Source organism: Camarhynchus parvulus, unplaced genomic scaffold, assembly GCF_901933205.1.
Source record: "Camarhynchus parvulus unplaced genomic scaffold, STF_HiC, whole genome shotgun sequence".
NCBI lineage: Eukaryota > Metazoa > Chordata > Aves > Passeriformes > Thraupidae > Camarhynchus > Camarhynchus parvulus.
In genome coordinates this window covers 25420-44666 of record NW_022148402.1, presented here as the reverse complement: position 1 = coordinate 44666, position 19247 = coordinate 25420, and the positions used below count along the sequence as shown (strand labels likewise).

At 40.2% G+C, this 19247-nt stretch overlaps 1 protein-coding gene across 1 annotated transcript in view; it reads left to right on the top strand.

Annotated features, from left to right (window-relative positions):
- The window catches only part of PRKCG (protein kinase C gamma), a 33433-nt gene that overhangs the window by 3380 nt on the left and 10806 nt on the right, over positions 1-19247 (top strand). The window contains exons 9-19 of the mRNA XM_030970457.1: positions 983-1065; positions 4595-4736; positions 9994-10150; positions 11355-11489; positions 12696-12783; positions 13091-13120; positions 13817-13969; positions 14473-14646; positions 15833-15924; positions 16925-16987; positions 17683-17701. Coding sequence (XP_030826317.1) covers positions 983-1065; positions 4595-4736; positions 9994-10150; positions 11355-11489; positions 12696-12783; positions 13091-13120; positions 13817-13969; positions 14473-14646; positions 15833-15924; positions 16925-16987; positions 17683-17701 — 1136 coding nt within the window. The remainder of the gene's footprint in view (positions 1-982; positions 1066-4594; positions 4737-9993; positions 10151-11354; positions 11490-12695; positions 12784-13090; positions 13121-13816; positions 13970-14472; positions 14647-15832; positions 15925-16924; positions 16988-17682; positions 17702-19247) is intronic.

Sequence of the window (19247 nt, the reverse complement as noted above, 5' to 3'; positions counted from 1 at the left end):
AATTTCCCCAATTTTCGCCAAAATTCCCCCAAATTCCCAGAATTCTTCCCTGGAACCCCCAAAATTCCCAAATTTTGCACAAAATTCCCCCAAATTTTCCCAAAATCTCCCAAAGTTCCCCCCAATCCCCCCAAAATCCCCCAAATTCCCCCAAAATCCCCTATTTCCCCCCCCGTGGTTGCCGTGGTTGCTGTGGTTGCCATGGCAACGCAGCTCTGCCTGTCAATCACCACCCAGGCCACGCCCACCCGGGGTCCCAAAGGCCCCAAATTGGGAAATTTGGGGGAATTTTGGGGGAAATTTGGGGGAATTTGGGGGAATTTTGGGATTTCTGGGGTCTTGGGGGAAAATTTGGGGGATTTGGGAAAACTTTGGGGATTTTGGGGGTTTCAGGGAGGATTTGAGGGAAATGTTGGGAAAATTTGGGGTCCTGAGGAAGATTTTTGGGAATTTTGGGGGAAATTTGAGGGAAATTTTGGGGGGAATTTTGGGTGGAATTTTGGGGGATTTTTGGGAGGAATTTTGAGGGAATTTTAGGGGGAATTTTGGGAAAATATTTGGGTGGAAATTGGGAGTTTTGAGGGGAATTTTGGGGAGAATTTTGGATGAAATTTTAAAGGGAATTTGGGGGTGGAATTTTGGTAACTTTGAGGGGAATTTGGGGAATTTTAGGGGGAATTTTGGGAGGAATTTTGGGACTTTTTGGGGGAATTCTTGAGGGAATTTTTGGGAACTTTGGGGGGAATTTGGGGTTCGATTTTTGGGGAATTTTAGGGTGAATTTTGGGGTAATTTGGGGGATATTTTGGGACTTTCTGAGGGTTTTTTTAAAGGAATTCTGAGGGCAATTTTTGTAAATTTTTGCGGAATTTTGGGTTCAGTTTTTGGGGAATTTTGGGGTGAATGTTGGGTTGAATTTTGGGTGGAATTTGGGATAATTTGGGGTTGAATTTTGGGTGGTTTTGACCCTTTTTTTTTGGCAGTTTGCAGCTTCGTGGTTCACAAACGCTGCCACGAATTCGTCACCTTCGAATGTCCCGGGGCCGGGAAGGGACCCCAGACGGACGTGAGTCCCAAAGTCCCAAAATTACCCCAAAAACCCCAAAATTACCCCCCCCAAAATTCCCCCAAAAATCCCTCTAAATTCCCCTTGAAAAGCTCAAAAATTCTCCCAAAATTCCTTTCAAATTTCCCAAAAATTTCCCCCAAGATCCCTCCCTAAATTCCCCAAAATCCTCCCAAAAATCACCCCTGAATTCTGAAAAATTCCCCCAAAATTTCTCCTAAAAGTCCCCCTTAAAAATCCCAAACCATTCCCTCCAAAATCCCCCCCAAATCCCCTCAAAATCCCCCCAAATCCCCCCCAAAATTCCCCTTAAATTCCCTCCAAAATTCCCAAAAATTCTCCCAAAATTCCCTCCTAAAATCCCCAAATTTCCCAAAAATTACCCCCAAAATTCCCCCAAATCCGCTCCAAAATTCCCAAAAATTCCCCCAAGATCCCTCCCTAAATTCCCCAAAATTCTCCAAAAAATCACCCCTAAATTCTGAAAAATTCCCCCAAAAATTCTCCCAAAAATCCCCAAAAATCCCCCAAAAATTCCCCTTAAAAATCCCCAAACATTCCCCCCAAAATCCCCTCAAAAATTCCCCTTAAATTCCCTCAAAAATTCCCCAAAATTCTCCCAAAGTTCTCCCAAAAATTCCCTCCTAAAATCCCCAAATTTCCCAAAAAATTACCCCCAAAATCCCTCAAAATTCCCCTTAAATTGCCACACAAATCCCCCCAAAAATCCCTAAAATTCCCCCAAATTCACCTCAAAATCCCCCCAAAATCCCCAAAAAATCCCCCAAAAAATTCCCCTTCAATTTCCCCCAAAACTTCTCCCAAAAACCCCAAAAATTTCCCCAAAATTCCCCTCAAAAGCCCCAAAAATTCCCTCCAAAATTCCCCTGAAAATCCCCAAATTTCACCCCAAATTTTAGGAATTTCACCCCAAAATCTCTGAAATTTTTTCCCAAAATTTTGGCAATTCCCCCCAAAATCCCAGGACCTCCAAATTCAGCCATTTTAACCCTTTAAATGCCAAAATTTCCCCCCCAAAATCTCCATTTTTCACCCAAAATTTCCGGTTTTTTACCCAAAATTTCCATTTTTTTACCCAAAATCTCCATTTTTTCCCAAAATTTCCAGAATTTCACCCAAAATTTGGGATTTTTTTCCCAAAACCCTCCAGGAGCTCCAAAATCCCTCCCAAAATTGACGGGTTTAACCCTTTCAACCCTGGAATTTTCCCCTAAAATTCTCATTTTGCCACCAAAAATCTCCTTTTTTCTTTTTCCTAAAATCTCCAGAATTTTGGCAATTTTTGTCCAAAATTTCAGGAATTTCACCCAAAACGTTGGGAATTCTCCCCAAAATCCCAGGACCCCCAAATTCTGCCTTTTTAACCCTTTAAATGCCAAAATCACATTTAAAAAAATCTTCATTTTTGCCCCTAAAATCCTCATTTTTTCACCTAAAATCCCCATTTTTTCACCCAAATTTTGGGGATTTTTTCCCAAAATCCCCAAAATTCTCCCCCAAAATCCTCAGGACCCCCAAATTCAGCCATTTTAACCCCTTAAATGCCAAAAATTTCCCCCCAAAATCTCCATTTTTGCCCCTAAAATCCCCATTTTTTCACCCAAAATCTCCATTTTTTCACCCAAAAATTTGGGAATTTTTCCCAAAATCCCCGAAATTCTCCGAAAACCCCGCAGGACCCCCAAATTCATCCATTTTAACCCTTTAAATGCCGAAATCGCACCCAAAAAAAATCTCCATTTTTGCCCCTAAAATCCCCATTTTTTCACGTAGAATCCTCATTTTTTCACCCAAAATCTCCATTTTTTCACCCAAAATTTTGGGAATTTTTCCCAAAATCCCTAAAATTCTCCCCAAAACCACAGGAACCCAAAATCCACATGAACCCCCCATTTTTTCAATTAAACCCTTTTTTCACCAAAATTGTCCAAAGGATTTTTCCAAAACCGAATTTCTCAAAATTTTTGCAAAACCCGCAGGACCCAAATTCACCGTTTTAAGCCTTTAAATGCCAAAATCACATTTCAAAAATCTCCATTTTTGCCCCAAAATCTCCATTTTTTCACCCAAAATTTTGGGAATTTTTCCCAAAATCCCTAAAATTCTCCCCAAAATCCACAGGACCCCCAAATTCAGCCATTTTAACCCTTTAAATGCCAAAATCTCACCAAAAAATCTCCATTTTTGCCCCTAAAATCCCCCATTTTTTCACCCAAAATCTCCATTTTTTCACCCAAAAATTTGGGAATTTTTCCCCAAAATCCCCGAAATTCTCCCCCAAAACCCAGGACCCCCAAATTCATCCATTTTAACCCTTTAACAACATAACGCACTCCAAAAAATAACATTTTTGCCCCTAAAATCCCCATTTTTTATTTAGAATTCTCATTTTTTCACCAAAATCCCATTTTTTCACCCAAATTTTGGGGAATTTTTCCCAAAATCCCCGAAATTCTCCCCAAAACCTGCAGGACCCCCAAATGCAGCCATTTTAACCCCTTAAATGCCAAAAATTTCTCCCCAAAATCTCATCATTTTACCCCTAAAATCTCCATTTTTTCACCCAAAATCTCCATTTTTTCACCCCAAAATTTTGGGAATTTTTCCCAAAATCCCCGAAATTCTCCCGAAAACCCCGCAGGACCCCCAAATTCATCCATTTTAACCCTTTAAATGCCGAAATCGCACCCAAAAAAAATCTCCATTTTTGCCCCTAAAATCCCCATTTTTTCACGTAGAATTCTCATTTTTTCACCAAAAATCTCAATTTTTTCACCCAAATTTTGGGGAATTTTTCCCAAAATCCCCGAAATTCTCCCCAAAACCCACAGGAACCCAAATCCAGCCATTTTAACCCTTTAAATTCCACAATGTCACAAAAAAATCTCCATTTTTTCAACTGAAATCCTCATTTTTTCACCAAAAATTGTCATTTTTTTCACTCAAAATTTTGGGGATTTTTCCAAAATCTCAGGAATTTCACCCAAAATTTTGGGGAATTCTCCCCAAAACCCGCAGGACCCCCAAATTCAGCCGTTTTAAGCCTTTAAATGCCAAAATCACATTTCAAAAAATCTCCATTTTTGCCCCTAAAATCCCCATTTTTTCACCCAAATTTTGGGGAATTTTTCCCAAAATCCCTGAAATTCTCCCCAAAACCTGCAGGACCCCCAAATTCAGCCATTTAACCCTTTAAATTCCACAATCTCACAAAAAAAATCTCCATTTTTGCCCCTAAAATCCTCATTTTTTCACCCAAAATCTCCATTTTTTCACCCAAAAATTTGGGAATTTTTCCCAAAATCCCCGAAATTCTCCCCAAAATCCCAGGACCCCCAAATTCATCCATTTAACCCTTTAAATGCCAAAGTCTTACCAAAAAATCTCCATTTTTGCCCCTAAAATCCCCATTTTTGCCCCTAAAATCCCCATTTTTTCACCTAAAATCTCCATTTTTTCACCCCAAAATTTTGGGACTTTTTCCCAAAATCCCCGCAATTCTCCGCAGGACCCTCGGAACAAGCACAAGTTCAAGGTTCACAGCTACAGCAGCCCCACGTTCTGCGACCACTGCGGCTCGCTGCTCTACGGCCTCGTGCACCAGGGCATGAAGTGCTCCTGTGAGCGCTGCGACCCATATTCGGGGAATTGAGGCAAATCAGGGCATGAATTTTGGTGGGGGGGGGTTGGGGAAAAAATTGGGGATTTTTGGGAGGAATTTTGGGATTTTTTGGGGGAGTTTTTATTTGATTTTGGGATTTTATTTTATTTTTTGGGGATTTTTTGATTTTATTTTGAATTTTGGGGTATTTTGGAGGATTTTTGGGGAAAGTTGGGGATTTATTTTGAATGGGGATTTATTTATTTTTAAAGTTTATTTTGAAGTTTGGGGGATTTTGGGGGAATTTTGGGAATTTGGGAAAAATTTGGGATTTTTGGGGGGGATTTGGGAGGGTTGGTTTGGGATTTTTTTCGGGGGATTTTTATTTGGATTTTTTTGGGATTTTATTTGGATTTTTGGGGATTTTATTTGGATTTTTTTGGGGATTTTTTTGATTTTATTTTGAATTTTTGGGGTGGATTTTTGGAGGATTTTTGGGGAAAGTTTGGGGATTTTATTTTGAATTTTTGGGGATTTAATTTGATTTTTTAAAGTTTATTTTGAAGTTTGGGGGGATTTTGGGGGAATTTTTGGGAAAATTTGGGCAAAATTTGGGAATTTTGGGGTGCGGGGAAAATTTGGGAGGGGTTGGGAAAAAAATTGGGGGATTTTGGGAGGAATTTTGGGATTTTGGGGGGATTTTTTGGGGATTTTATTTGGATTTTTGGGCGATTTTATTTTGATTTTTTTGGGGATTTTTTTGATTTTATTTTGAATTTTTGGGGTGGATTTTTGGAGGATTTTTGGGGAAAGTTTGGGGATTTTATTTTGGGGAATTTTTGGGGATTTTTTTTGATTTTTTGGGATTTTTTTTTGTTTTTTGGGGTTTTTTTTTGAATTTTTGGGGTGGATTTTTGGAGGATTTTTGGGGAAAGTTGGGATTTTTGATTTTTGGGGATTTTTGATTTTATTTTGAATTTTTGGGATTGTATTTTTGATTTTTTTTTATTTTGAATTTTTGGGGATTGTATTTTGAGTTTTTCACTTTTATTTTGGATTTTTTGGAGGGATTTTTGCGGGATTTTGGGGAAAATTTGGGGGAAATTTGGAGATTTTGGGGATTTTGGGGAATTTTGGCAGGGGTGGGAAAAAAATTGGGGGATTTTGGGAGGAATTTGGGGATTTTTTGGGGATTTTATTTTGATTTTTTAGGGATTTTTTGGATTTTATTTTGAATTTTTTTGGGTGGATTTTTGGGGAAAAATTTTGGGGATTTTATTTTAAATTTTTTGGGATTTTATTTTGATTTTTTCACTTTTATTTTGAAGTTTGGGGGGATTTGGGGGAATTTTTGTGGGATATTTGGGAAAATTTGGGAATTTTGGGGTGCGGGGAAAATTTGGGAGGGGTTGGGAAAAAAAATGGGGGATTTTGGGGGCAATTTTGGGATTTTTTGGGGGTTTCATTTTGATTTTTTGGGGGATTTTTTGGGATTTATTTGGATTTTTTGGGGTGGATTTTTTGGGATTTTATTTGGAATTTTTTGGGGATTTTTTGGGATTTTTATTTGGAATTTTTGGGGGATTTTATTTTGATTTTTTCACTTTTATTTTGGATTTTTTGGAGGGATTTTTGCGGGATTTTTGGGAAAATTCGGGCGAAGTTTGGGAATTCTGGGAATTTTGGGGAATTTTGGCAGCGGTGGGAAAAAAATTGGGGGATTTTGGGAGGAATTTTGGGATTTTTTGGGATTTTTGGGCGATTTTATTTGGAATTTTTGGGGGGATTTTTTGGATTTTATTTTGAATTTTTTGGGTGGATTTTTGGAGGATTTTTTGGGGGAAGTTTTTGGGATTTTATTTTGAATTTTTGGGGATTTTATTTTGATTTTTTCACTTTTATTTTGGATTTTTTGGAGGGATTTTTGGGAAAATTTGGGGGAATTGGGGAATTTTGGGAATTTTTGGGAATTTTGGGGGAATTTTGAATGGGGTTTTGGGGGGAACTTCAAAGGGAATTCGGGGGAATTTTTGGGAATTTTGATGGAATTTTAAGGGGAGTTTTTGGGGAATTTGGGGAATTTTGAGGGAAGTGAGATAAGCATTGATAAACTGCATTCGGGGGGGAGTTTGGGGAGAAAATCTGCCAGAAATCCAAATTTTTTTCACTTTTTGGCCATTCTGACGCCCAAAAATTCCCAAAAAATTCCCAAAAATTCTTAAAATTCCCAAAATTCATATTTTTTCTGCAGGCTGTGAGATGACCTTGCACAAAAGCCTCATCTGGGGCGAATTTGGGAAAAACAATCCGCGAAAAATCCAAATCAAATCGGATTTATTCCATTTTTGCACCGTTTGACCCCAAAAATTGCCAAAAAATTCCCAAAATTTTAAAATTCCATTCCCATTTTTTGCAGGCTGCGAGATGAACGTGCACAAATGTTGTGCCAGAGGGGAATTTGGGGAATAAAACCACCAAATCAAATCGGATTTTTTCCATTTTTGCGCCGTTTTGACCCCCAAAAATTGCCAAAAAATTCCCAAAAATTCCAAAAATTCCCAAAATTCCCATTTTCCCTGCAGTCTGCGAGATGAACGTGCACAAACATTGTGTCCAGAGGGGAATTTGGGGAATAAAATCCACGAAAAATCCAAATCAAATCGGATTTTTTCCATTTTTGCACCATTTTGACCCCAAAAATTCCCCAAAATTCCCAAATTTCCCAAAATTCCCATTTTTTGCAGGCTGTGAGATGACCGTGCACAAAAGCCTCATCTGGGGATTTGGGAAAAAAATCACTAAAAATATTTTTCCATTTTGCCTCGTTTTGACCCCCAAAATTCCCAAAATTCCAAAAATTCCCAAAATTCCCATTTTTTCTGCAGGCTGTGAGATGAACGTGCACAAACGTTGTGTCCAGAGGGGAATTTGGGGAATAAAATCCACAAAAAATCCAAATAAAATCAGATTTTTTCCATTTTTGCGCCGTTTTGACCCAAACCCCCAAAAATTCCCAAAAATTCTTAAAATTCCCAAAATTCCCATTTTTTCTGCAGGCTGTGAGATGACCGTGCACAAAAGCCTCATCTGGGTCAAATTTTGGGGAAAAATAAACTAAAAATCCAAAAATCGATTTTTTGCATTTTTTCCGCCTTTATTCCATTTTTGTTTCGGCGTCTAAAAGCAAAATTCCCATTTTTTCTGCCTCACAAAAGCCTCATCTGGGGAATTTGGGGGAAAAAAATCCATAAAAAATCGAAATCAAATCAGATTTTTTCCATTTTTGCGCCGTTTTGACCCCCAAAAATTCCCAAAAATTCCAAAAATTCCCAAAATTCCCATTTTTTCTGCAGGCTGCGAGATGAACGTGCACAAACGTTGTGTCCAGAGGGGAATTTGGGGAATAAAATCCACGAAAAATCCAAATCAGGCATTTTTTTCCTTGGCGCCCCGTTTTACCGTCCCAAAAAAATTTCCCAAAATTCCAATTTTCCCTGCAGGCTGTGAGATGACCGTGCACAAAAGCCTCATCTGGGGCGAATTTGGGGGAAAAAAATCCGCAAAAAATCCAAATCAAATCGGATTTTTTCCATTTTTGCGCCATTTTGACCCCAAAAAATTCCCAAAAAATTCCCAAATTTCCCAAATTTCCCGTTTTGCCTGCAGGCTGCGAGATGAACGTGCACAAGCGTTGTGTGCAGGGAAAAAAGGGGAAAGGGGAAGAAGGGAAAAAAAAAAAAAAAAAAAAAAGAAGCCGCCCCGGCTTGTTTGTGGGGGGGTGCCCCCGGCGCGGGGCTGGGCGCCCCCGGGCGCGGGCGGGGGCGCGCCCCCTGTGGTGGTGGTCGTTTTTTTGGCCCCCCGGCACCTTTGCAAAAGGAAGAAATGAGGGGCACAAAAAAAAAATCGGGTGCTGGGGAGAGCCGGGGGGGCCGCGGAGAGGGGGACGGCACAGAGTTAAAAACGGTAAAAAAATCGAAGGGGAGGGGGGGAAAAATCACGAAAATTTGGCTGAAAATGGAGGTTGGAGGTCCCAAAAATTCCCTGAAAAATTCTCAAAAATTCCTTGGAATATTCCGGAAATTCTTGGGAAGGATCCCAGAGATTTTTGGGAATTGTGAAGGAAAAAAAACCCATAAAAATCCAACCAAAGATGGGAAAAAAGGGGAAAAAATGGGAAAAAAACCACAAAAATTTGGCTCCAAATGGACATTGGAGGTACCAAAAATTCCCAAAAATTCCTTGGAATATTCCGGAAATTCTTGGGAAGGATCCCAGAGATTTTTGGGAATTGTCAAGGAAGAAAAACCCCTGAAAATCTGACAAAAAATGGGGAAAATCACAAAAATTTGGCTCCAAATGGAGGTTGGAGGTCCCAAAAATTCCCCAAAAAATTCTCCAAAAATTCCTTGGAATATTCCGGAAATTCTTGGGAAGGATCCCAGAGATTTTTAGGAATCGTCAAGGAAAAAAAACCCAGTAAAAATCCAACCAAAAATGGGGGAAAATGGAAAAAAATCACAAAAATTTGGCTCCAAATGGAGGTTGGAGGTCCCAAAAATTAAAAAAAAAAATCCCAAAAATTCAAAAAAAATTCCCAAAAATTCCTTGGAATATTCTGGAAATTCTTGGGAAGGATCCCAGAGATTTTTGGGAATTGTCAAGGAACAAAAAACCCTGAAAATCGGACAAAAAAGGGGAAAAAATTGGAAAAAATCACAGCAATTTGGCCATTTTTTCACTGGTTTTCCCAGAATTTTTTTCCCAAAATCCTGGAATTTTCCAGATCCTGAAATCTCTCAGATCCCAGATCCCAAAAACCCCCAAAAAATCCCATTTTCCCCATTTTTTGGCCATTTTTTGGCCATTTTCCCCCCATTTTTTGCTGCATTTTCGCCAATTTTTCACTGTTTTTTCCAATCTTTTTTGCTGGAATTCTGGAATTTTCCAGCGGGAGAATCCCAGACCCTGATCCAAATGGATCCCAAAATCTTTTAGATCCCAAATCCTAAAAACTTTTAAAAAATCCAATTTTCCCCCCATTTTTTGTCCATTTTTTGCCGTATTTTCGTCATTTTTTCACCATTTTTTCCCATTTTTTCCCTGGAATTCTGGAATTCCCCAGTGAGCGAGGCCAGGAACCTGATCCCCATGGATCCCAAAATCTCTCAGATCCCAGATCCCAAAAACCTTAAAAAAATCCCATTTTTTCTCCATTTTTTGCCGTATTTTCGCCATTTTTCCGCCGTTTTTCCCCATTTTTTCACCGTTTTTTCCCATTTTTTCCCTGGAATTCTGGAATTCCCCAGTGGGCGAGGCCAGGAACCTGATCCCCATGGATCCCAACGGGCTCTCGGATCCCTACGTGAAGCTGAAGTTGATCCCCGACCCCAAGAACGTCTCCAAGCAGAAAACGCGGACGGTGAAGGCGACGCTGAACCCGGTGTGGAACGAGGCCTTCCTCTTGTGAGAAACACGGGGAAAAAGTGGGGAAAATTGGGGGGGAAAATTGGGGAAAAATTGGGGGAAATTTGGGGGAAAATTGGGGAAAATTGGGGAAAATTGGGGGAAATTTTGGGAAAAATTGGGGAAAATTGGGGAAAAATTGGGGGAAAATTGGGGGAAAATTGGGGAAAAATTGGGGGAAAAATTGGGGGAAAACTGGGGAAAATTTGGGGGAAAATTGAGGGAAAATTGGGGAAAAATTGGGGGAAAATTGGGTGAAAATTGAGGGAAATTTGGGGGGAAAAATTGGGGGAAAATTGGGTGAAAATTGAGGGAAATTTGGGGAAAATTGGGGAAAAATTTGGGGGAAAATTTGGGGGAAAATTGGGGGAAATTTGGGGGAAAATTGGGGAAAAATTTGGGGGAAAATTTGGGGGAAAATTGTGGGGGAAAATTGGGGAGAAAACTGGGGAGAAAAAAGGGAAAAATCTCGGGGAAAATGGGAAAAAAATCAGGAAAAATCTGGGGATAATCCAGGGGAAAATGGGGATGAAAATGGGAGAAAAAAGCGGAAAATTGGCAGAAAAATCTGGGAAAAATCAGGGAAAAAAGCAGGAAATTCCTGGATTTTTCCCCAAATTCCCAGATTTTCCCCCAAATTCCTGGATTTTTGCAGCACTTTGCGTCCCGGGGACTCGGAGCGGCGCCTCTCGGTCGAGGTTTGGGACTGGGACCGAACGATTTGGGGAAAAATCCAAGGAAAAATTGGGGAAATTTGGTGGAAAAAACTGGGGAAAATTGAGAAAAATCTGGAGGAAAAATGAAGAAAATTGGCAAAGATCTCCGAATAAAAGGGCAAAAATCCAGGGGGAAAAAAAGGGAAAAAATTGAGGAAAATTCCAGAAAAATCCAGAAGAAAAAGGGAAAAAATTCGGCGGAAATTAGGGAAAATTCTGGGGAAAATCCAGGAGAAAAATTATGAAAAATTCAGGAAAAATCTGTGAAAAATCGGGAAAAAATCAGGGAAAAAATCAGGGAAAAAAAGGGGGAAATTGGGAAAAATTCCGGGGAAAATCCAGGAGAAAAATTGAGAAAAACACAAGAAAAATCAGGAAAAATCAGGAAAAATCCGGGAAAAATCAGGGAAAAAAAGGGGAAATTCCCAGACTTCCTGGATTTTTCCCCAAATTCCCAGATTTTCCCCCAAATTCCTGGATTTTTGCAGCACTTTGCGTCCCGGGGACTCGGAGCGGCGCCTCTCGGTCGAGGTTTGGGACTGGGACCGAACGTCCCGCAACGACTTCATGGGCGCCATGAGCTTCGGCGTGGCCGAGCTGCTCAAGGGCCACGTGGACGGATGGTGGGTCCCAAAATTGGGGGAAATTGGGAATTTTGGGGATTTAGGAATTTTGGGAATTTTTGGGGATTTTTTTGGAGGGAGTTTTGGGGCTTTTGGGGAAAAAAGGGATTTTTTAGGGAAAAAATGGGATTTTTTTAATCTAAAAGTTGGAATTATTATTAATTAATAAGGGGATTTGAAAGGGATTTGGGACCATTTGAGAATTTTTGGGGGATTTGGGAAGTTTGGGGATTTTTTCGGGATTGTTTCGGGATTGTTTCGGGATTTTCGGGATTTTTTCGGGATTTTTTGGGATTTTTGGGAGGTTTTTTGGGGGGATTTTTGAGGAATTTTTTGGGAAATTTATTGAGGGAGTTTTGGGGGTTTGGGGAAAAAATTGGAATTTTTTTAGGGGAAAAAAATGGAAATTTGGGGGGATTTTATGGGGGTTTAACGGGAATTTTAAAGGAATTTGGGAATTTTTGGGGATTTCATGGGCGCCATGAGCTTCGGGGTGGCCGAGCTGCTCAAGGGCCACGTGGACGGATGGTGGGTCCCAAAATTGGGGGGAAAATGGAAAAAATGGGGATTTTGGGGATCTAGAAATTTTGGGGATTTTTTTTTGAGAGAGTTTGGGGGAGTTTTGGGGCTTTTTTGGGGGAAAAAATGGGATTTTCTTCCTCTAAAAATTGGAATTTTTATTAATTAATAAGGGGATTTGAAAGGGATTTGGGACCATTTGAGAATTTTGGGAGTTTTAGAGGATTTTAGGGGAATTTTGGAAATTTTTAGTGGATTTTTGGGGGGTTGAGGTGTTTTTTGGGGGGATTTTTGGAGACTTTTTTTTAGTTTTTGGGAATTTTAGGAGATTTTTGGGGAAGAAAATGGTATTTTCTGGTTTTTAGGGATTTGGGGGGAAAACTGGAATTTTTGGGGGAATTTGGGGGATTTTTGGGGAATTTTTTTGGAATTTTTTAGGATTTTCTTGTGAATTTTTTGGGGGGAGTATTTGGGAATTTTTATGGGCGATTTTTGGGGAAATTTCAGGGAAATTGGGAAGGGAATTATGGGGAAAATTTGGGGATTTTAGGGGATTTTGGGAGAGTTTTGTCAGATTTTTATGGGAATTTTGGGATTTTGGGCCACATTTGAGGAGTAACTCTGCAAAACTCCCCCAAAATTCCCAATTTTTTCCCAAAATTCCCAATTTTCCCCCCAAATTTACAGGTTCAAGCTGCTGAACCAGGAGGAGGGCGAATATTACAACGTCCCCGTGGCCGACACGGACGACTGCGGCCTCCGGCCAAAATTCGAGGTTTGGAGACCCAAAATCCCCAAAAATTCCCCAAAAATTTCAAGGAATTCCTGAAATTTCATGAAAGAAAAATCCCATCCAGAAATCCCCCAAAAAAACTCAAAAAAATCCCATTAAAAATGCCAAAAATGCCCCAAAATTCCTCAAAAATTCCAAGGGGTTCTTAAAAAATTCCCCCCCAAAAAACCCAAAAAATAAAAATCCCAAAAATTCTCCCAAAATTCCTAAAATTTCTCCCAAAAAATCCCCAAAATTGCCAATTTTTCCCCAAATTCTTTTGTTTGTTTGTTTGTTTTTTTTTCCCCAGGCCTGCAATTACCCCTTGGAGCTGTATGAGGTAAAATTGGGGAAAAAAGGGGAAAATTTGGGAAAAAAGGGAAAAAATTGAGGGAAAACAGGGAAAAATTTGAGGGGAAAAGGAAAAATTTGGGAAAAAGGGTAAAAAAGCCAAAAAAGGAGGAAAACCAGGGAAAAATTGGGGGAAAATTGGGAAAAGAAGTGGAAAAGTTGGGGGGAAAAAAGGGGAAAATTGTGGAGAAAAAAGTGGAAATGTTGGATGGGAAATTGTGGGAAAAGTTGAAAAAAATTCCAAAAAAAAAAAGGAAAAACTGAGGAGAAATTGGGAAAAATGGGAGGAAAAATGGGGAAAATGTCGGAAGAATTCTTTAAAAGGGAAAAAATCAGGGAAAATGGGAAAAAGTGGGGGAAAAGCCAAATAAAAAGGAGGAAAAATTGAGAGAAAAAGTGAATAAAAAAATCCAAAGAAAGGGAAAAATTGGGGGGAAATGGAGGGAAAAAAGGGAGGAAAATGGGGAGAAATTGGGAAATTGAGGGAAAGGGAAAATTGGGGGAAAAGAACAGAAAAAAAAGCCAAATAAAAAGGGAAAAATTGTGGAAAATTTTGAAAAAAAGAGGGGAAAATTTTTGAAAAATGGGGAAAAATTGGGGGAAAAATGGGGAAAATTGAGAAAAAATTAAAAATGGAAAAATTGGGAGGAAAAGGAGAAATCATTTGGAATGCTGTTCCTTCCAGAAAGTTCGGAGGGGCCCCGGCCCCTCCCCCACCCTGGGCCCCTCCCCCCTCCCCTCCCCCACCGAGGCCAAGCGGAGCCCCCCGGGCAGCGGCCGCTCCCAGCTGGGCGATTTCACCTTCCTGATGGTGCTGGGCAAGGGCAGCTTCGGAAAGGTGAGGGACGGAATTCCCAAAATCCCCAAAATTCCCCAAAATTCGGGAATTCTCCGAAAAAATCCTGGAAAAAACGGCCCAAAAATGGCGAAAAATTGCGCAAAAATGGCCAAAAACGGCCCTAAAATGGCCCAAAATCAACCCAAAACTCCCCAAAACTCACCTGGGGAAAGGTGAGGGACACAATTCCCAACATTCCCAAAATCATTAAAAAACGGAAAAAAATCAGGAAAAAATTAAAAAAAAATCTGAAAAAAAATCACAAAAAATCCCCAAAAATTCTTAAAAAGCCCAAATCACTCGGAACACGTCAGGGACCAGGAAATAGCTCCAAAATCCCACCAGAACCACCAAAAAAACCTAAAAATCATTTAAAAATGGGCAAAAAATCAGGAAAAAAATCAGAAAAAAATTGAAAAAAAAAAGGAAAAAAATCCCTAAAATTAAAAAAAAAATCCCCCAAAATTCTGGGACATTCTGAGGCATTCTGGAACGTTCTGCAGGTGATGCTGGCGGAGCGCAGGGGCTCGGCCGAGCTCTTCGCCATCAAGATCCTGAAGAAGGACGTGGTGGTGCAGGACGACGACGCCGCCTCCACCCTGGTGGAGAGGAGGGTGCTGGCCCTGGGACCCCGGCCCCACTTCCTCACCCACCTGCACTCCACCTTCCAGACCCCCGTGAGCCACTGGGAGCCACTGGGAGCAACTGGGAGTTACTGGGAGCAACTGGGAGGGACTGGGAGTCAATGGGAGTCAATGGGAACCAATGGGAGTCAGTGGGAGGCAATGGAAGCCAATGGAAGTCAATGGGAGCCAAGGGAAGTCAATGGGAGCCAATGGAAGTCAATGGGAACCAATGGGAGCCAATGGAAGTCAATGGAAGCCAATGAGAACCAATGGAAGTCAATGGGAACCAATGGAGGCCAATGGGAGCCAAGGGAAGCCAATGGAAGAGAAGATTTGAAGATACTGGGAGAGGGAACTGGGAGAACTGGGAATGTTCACTGGGATGAACTGGGAGTGAACTGGGAGCACTGGTGGAGAGGAGGGTGCTGGCCCTGGGACCCCGGCCCCACTTCCTCACCCACCTGCACTCCACCTTCCAGACCCCCGTGAGCAACTGGGAGCCACTGGGAGGAACTGGGAGGACTGGGAGTTACTGGGAGCAACTGGGAGGGACTGGGAGGGACTGGGAGTTATTACAAGTCAACCGGAGTCAATGGGAACCAATGGAAGGGGTTGAACTGGGAGGGATTGGGATGGACTGGGAGGGACTGGGAGCAACTGGGAATGGGAACTGGGGGCACTGGGATGGACTGGGAGCAACTGGGATGGACTGGGAGCCACTGGGAGTCAATGGAAGTCAATGGGAGCGAATGGGGGCCAATGGGAGCCAGTGGCAGTCAATGGAAGCCAATGGGAGTCAATGGAAGTCAATGGGAGCCAATGGAAGTCAATGGGAACCAATGGAAGTCAATGGGAACCAATGGAAGTCAATGGGACCAATGGAAGTCAATGGGAGCCTATGGAAGTCAATGGGAACCAATGGAAGTCAATGGGAACCAATGGAAGTCAATGGGAGCCAATGGAAGTCAATGGGAACCAATGGAAGTCAATGGGAACCAATGGAAGTCAATGGGAGCCAGTGGAAGTCAATGGGAACCAATGGAAGTCAATGGGAGACCAATGGAAGTCAATGGGAGCCAATGGGAGTCAATGGGAGCCAATGGAAGTCAATGGAAGAGAAGATTTGGAGATACTGGGAGAGGGAACTGGGAGGAACTGGGATGGACTGGGAGGGGACTGGGAGTGAACTGGTGCAAACCAGTCCAAACTGGTGCAAACTGGTCTAACGTGGTGGCAGGACCGGCTGTACTTTGTGATGGAATACGTCACCGGCGGCGACCTCATGTACCACATCCAGCAGGTCGGCAAGTTCAAGGAGCCCCACGCGGCGTGAGTGAACCAAAATCCGGGAATTCCACCCAAAATATTCCCAGAAATCCCCAAAAGGGGAAATTCCCGGAAAAAATTGGGAAAAAAAATGGAAAAATCCCCACGAAAATCCATGGAAATGGCCAAAAATTCAGCCCAAAATTCCCTCCAAAATAGTCACAAAAATTTGGGGAATTTTCCTTAAAATATTCCCAGGAATTCCAAAAGTGGAAAATTCTGGAAAAAATCCCAGAAAAATTGGGAAATGCTCCCATGAAAATTGAGAAAAATCCAGGAAAATGCCTCAAAATTACCAAAAATTCAGCCAAAGTCTCCCAGAATTCCCCCCAAAATCTTCCCCAAAATTCTGGGAATTCACAAAATATTCCCAGAAATTTGAGGAATTCTTGGGAAGGACTCAAAAGGGGAAAATTCTGGAAAAATTCCCAGAAAAATTGGGGAAAAACCTAGAAAAATCCCCACAGAAATCCATGAAAATGCCGTGAAATTTCCAAAAATTCAGCCAAGATTCCACCCAAAATCGCCCAAATTTCTCCCCAAAATATTCCCAAAAATTCTGGGAATTCCTTGGAGGTATTGGGGAGGGGAAAGTTCTGGAAAAATTCCCAGAAAAATCCCCACGAAAAAGACTCAAAATTCCACAAAATTCAGCCCAAAATTCCCAGAATTTCCTCCAAAATATTCCCAAACATTCTGGGAATTTTCCCAACATTTTTCCTCAATTATCCCAAATTTTCCAAACATTTTCCCAAAATTTTCTCCCAATTTTTCATTTTACACAATGTTTCCCCAATTTTCCCTGATTTTTCCCCAATTTTTCCTGATTTTCTCCCAAAATTTTTCCATTTTTTTTCCAAATTTTACCCAAATTTCTCTCAAATTTTCCCCATTTTCCTCGAAATTTTCCCAACTTTTTGCCAATATTTCCCAAATTTCCCCATTTTTTGCATTTTTTTCCTTTTTTCCCCGATTTTTTCCCCAATTTTCCCAATTTTCCCAGGTTTTACGCAGCTGAAATCGCCATCGGTCTTTTCTTCCTGCACAACCAAGGGATCATCTACAGGTGAGGCTCCCAAAATTCCCAAAAATTCCCAAAAATCCCAAAATTCCCAAAATTTTTAAAAACCCTCAAAAACCAGAGAAAATTCCTCAAAAAAATCCATTAAAAATCCCTTTGAATCCATTCCAAATTATTTCAATCCACCCAAAAAACCCAGCAATTCCCAGGAAATTCCCCAAAAAATCCCAAAGCAATCCCAGAAAAATCCCAAAAAAATCTCCCTTAAAATTTAAAAAATCACTTTTAGAATCACCCAAAAAATCCCCCAAAAATCCCCCCCAAAATGTAAAAAATGCCCAAAAAATTCCCCAAAAATTCCCCAAAAAATCTTAAAATTTCCAAGATTAAAAATTCTCATAACGTTTCTAAAAATTGCAAAAAAAAAAAAAATCCAAAATAATCCCAAAAATCAAATAAAAATCACCAAAAATGGATAAATACTGAACAAAAACTCCCAAAAAATCGCAAAAAAATTGCCAAAAAATCCCCCAAAATTCCCAAAAATCTCTCTTAAAGGAAAAAACCACTCCAGAAAGAAATCGAAAATAATCCTAAAAATCACATTAAAACGGCCAAAAATCGCCAAAAATCACCAAAAATCACCCAAAAAAAAAATCCCCAAAAATTCAAAAAAAATCCCCAAAAATTCCCCAAAATTCCTGGAATTCCCAAAAATTTGGAAAGTTCTGGAATTGCAGGGACCTGAAGCTGGACAACGTGATGCCCTCAATTCTACCCCCAAAAAATCGTAGAAAAATCTCAAAAAAAAAAAAATTTAGAAAAAATTCCCCAAAATTCCAGAATTCCCAAAAATTCCCAAAATTTCCAGAATTCCCAAAATTCTCTCTTAAAAACCTCCAGAGAAAAATCAAAAATAATCCTAAAAATCCCCAATTAAAATGGAAAAAAAAAAAAAAAAAATTTTTGAAAAATAGCCAAAAATTACCAAAAAATTACAAAATTTCCCCAAAATGTTCGGAATTCCCAAAAATCTCGCAATGAAAATCTCTGGTAAAAGGAGAAAACACACCAGAAAATGGAAAATATCCCCTAAAAAAAAAATTAAATTTTTGGTGGGGGCCAAAAATGGGGAAGGGGGCAAAAATTTCCCCAAATTTTTGCGCATAAAATTCCCAAAAATTCCCCAAATTCCTGGAATTCCCAGAAATTTGGGAAAAGTTCTGGAATTGGAGGGAACGGAAGCTGGACTACCGTGATGCCCTGAATTCTGCGCACCCCCAAAAATGCCCGAGTAGAAAAATCTCCAAAAAAATAAAATTTGGGAAAACCAAATTTGGCGCAAAAATTCCCAAAAAATTCCCAAAATTTCAGAATTTTGCGAAATTTTTTTGTCTTAAAAGGGTTCAGAGAAAAATAAAAGTATTCTAAAAAATTATTAAAATGGCCAAAAATCGCCAAAAAAACCCTAAAAATCGCCCAAAAATCACCAAAAAAATCACAAAATTTCCCCAAAATTCCAGAATTCCCCCAAAAAAAAAAAATTTTGTTATTTTTTGGAAGGAAAAAACACTCCAGAAAGAAATCGAAAATAATCCTTAAAAATCACATTAAATCGGCCAAAAATCGCAAAAACCCCAAAAATCGCCAAAAATTCCCCCAAAAATTCCCAAAAAATTCCCAAAAAATTCCCAAAAATTCCCCAAATTCCCGGAATTCCCAGAAATTTGGAAAGTTCTGGAATTGCAGGGACCTGAAGCTCGAAATTCCCGTGATGTTGGGGCCGAGGGAATTGCGTGAAAATCACCGAAAAGAGATGTGAAAGAATTGAACATTTTCGGGAATTTGCATCCCGGGCCTTTTGCGGCACCCCCGACTAAATTTTTTAGGAATTTTCGGAATTCCCAAAATGAATTCCCAAAGATTTGGGGGAAAAATCCGGGAATTTGGGCAAAAATCCCCCCAAGAAATGGAAAAAAATTGGATTTTTTGTGATTTTTTGGGGTTTTTTGGGGGGTTTTTGGTGGATTTTTTGTGAATTTTTTTAGGAATTTCTGGGAATTCCCAAAAATCTTGGAATTGCCAAAATTCTGGGGGAAAAATCTGAGAATTTGGGCAAAAATCCCGAAAAGAAATGGAAAAAAATCGGATTTTTTGTGATTTTTTGGGGGTTTTTTGGGTTTTTTGGTGGATTTGTGGGGTTTTTGTAGGAATTGTTGGGAATTTCCAAAAATCTTGGAATTGCCAAAATTCTGGGGGGGAAAAAATCCGGGAATTTGGGCAAAAATCCCCCAAAAAAGGAAAA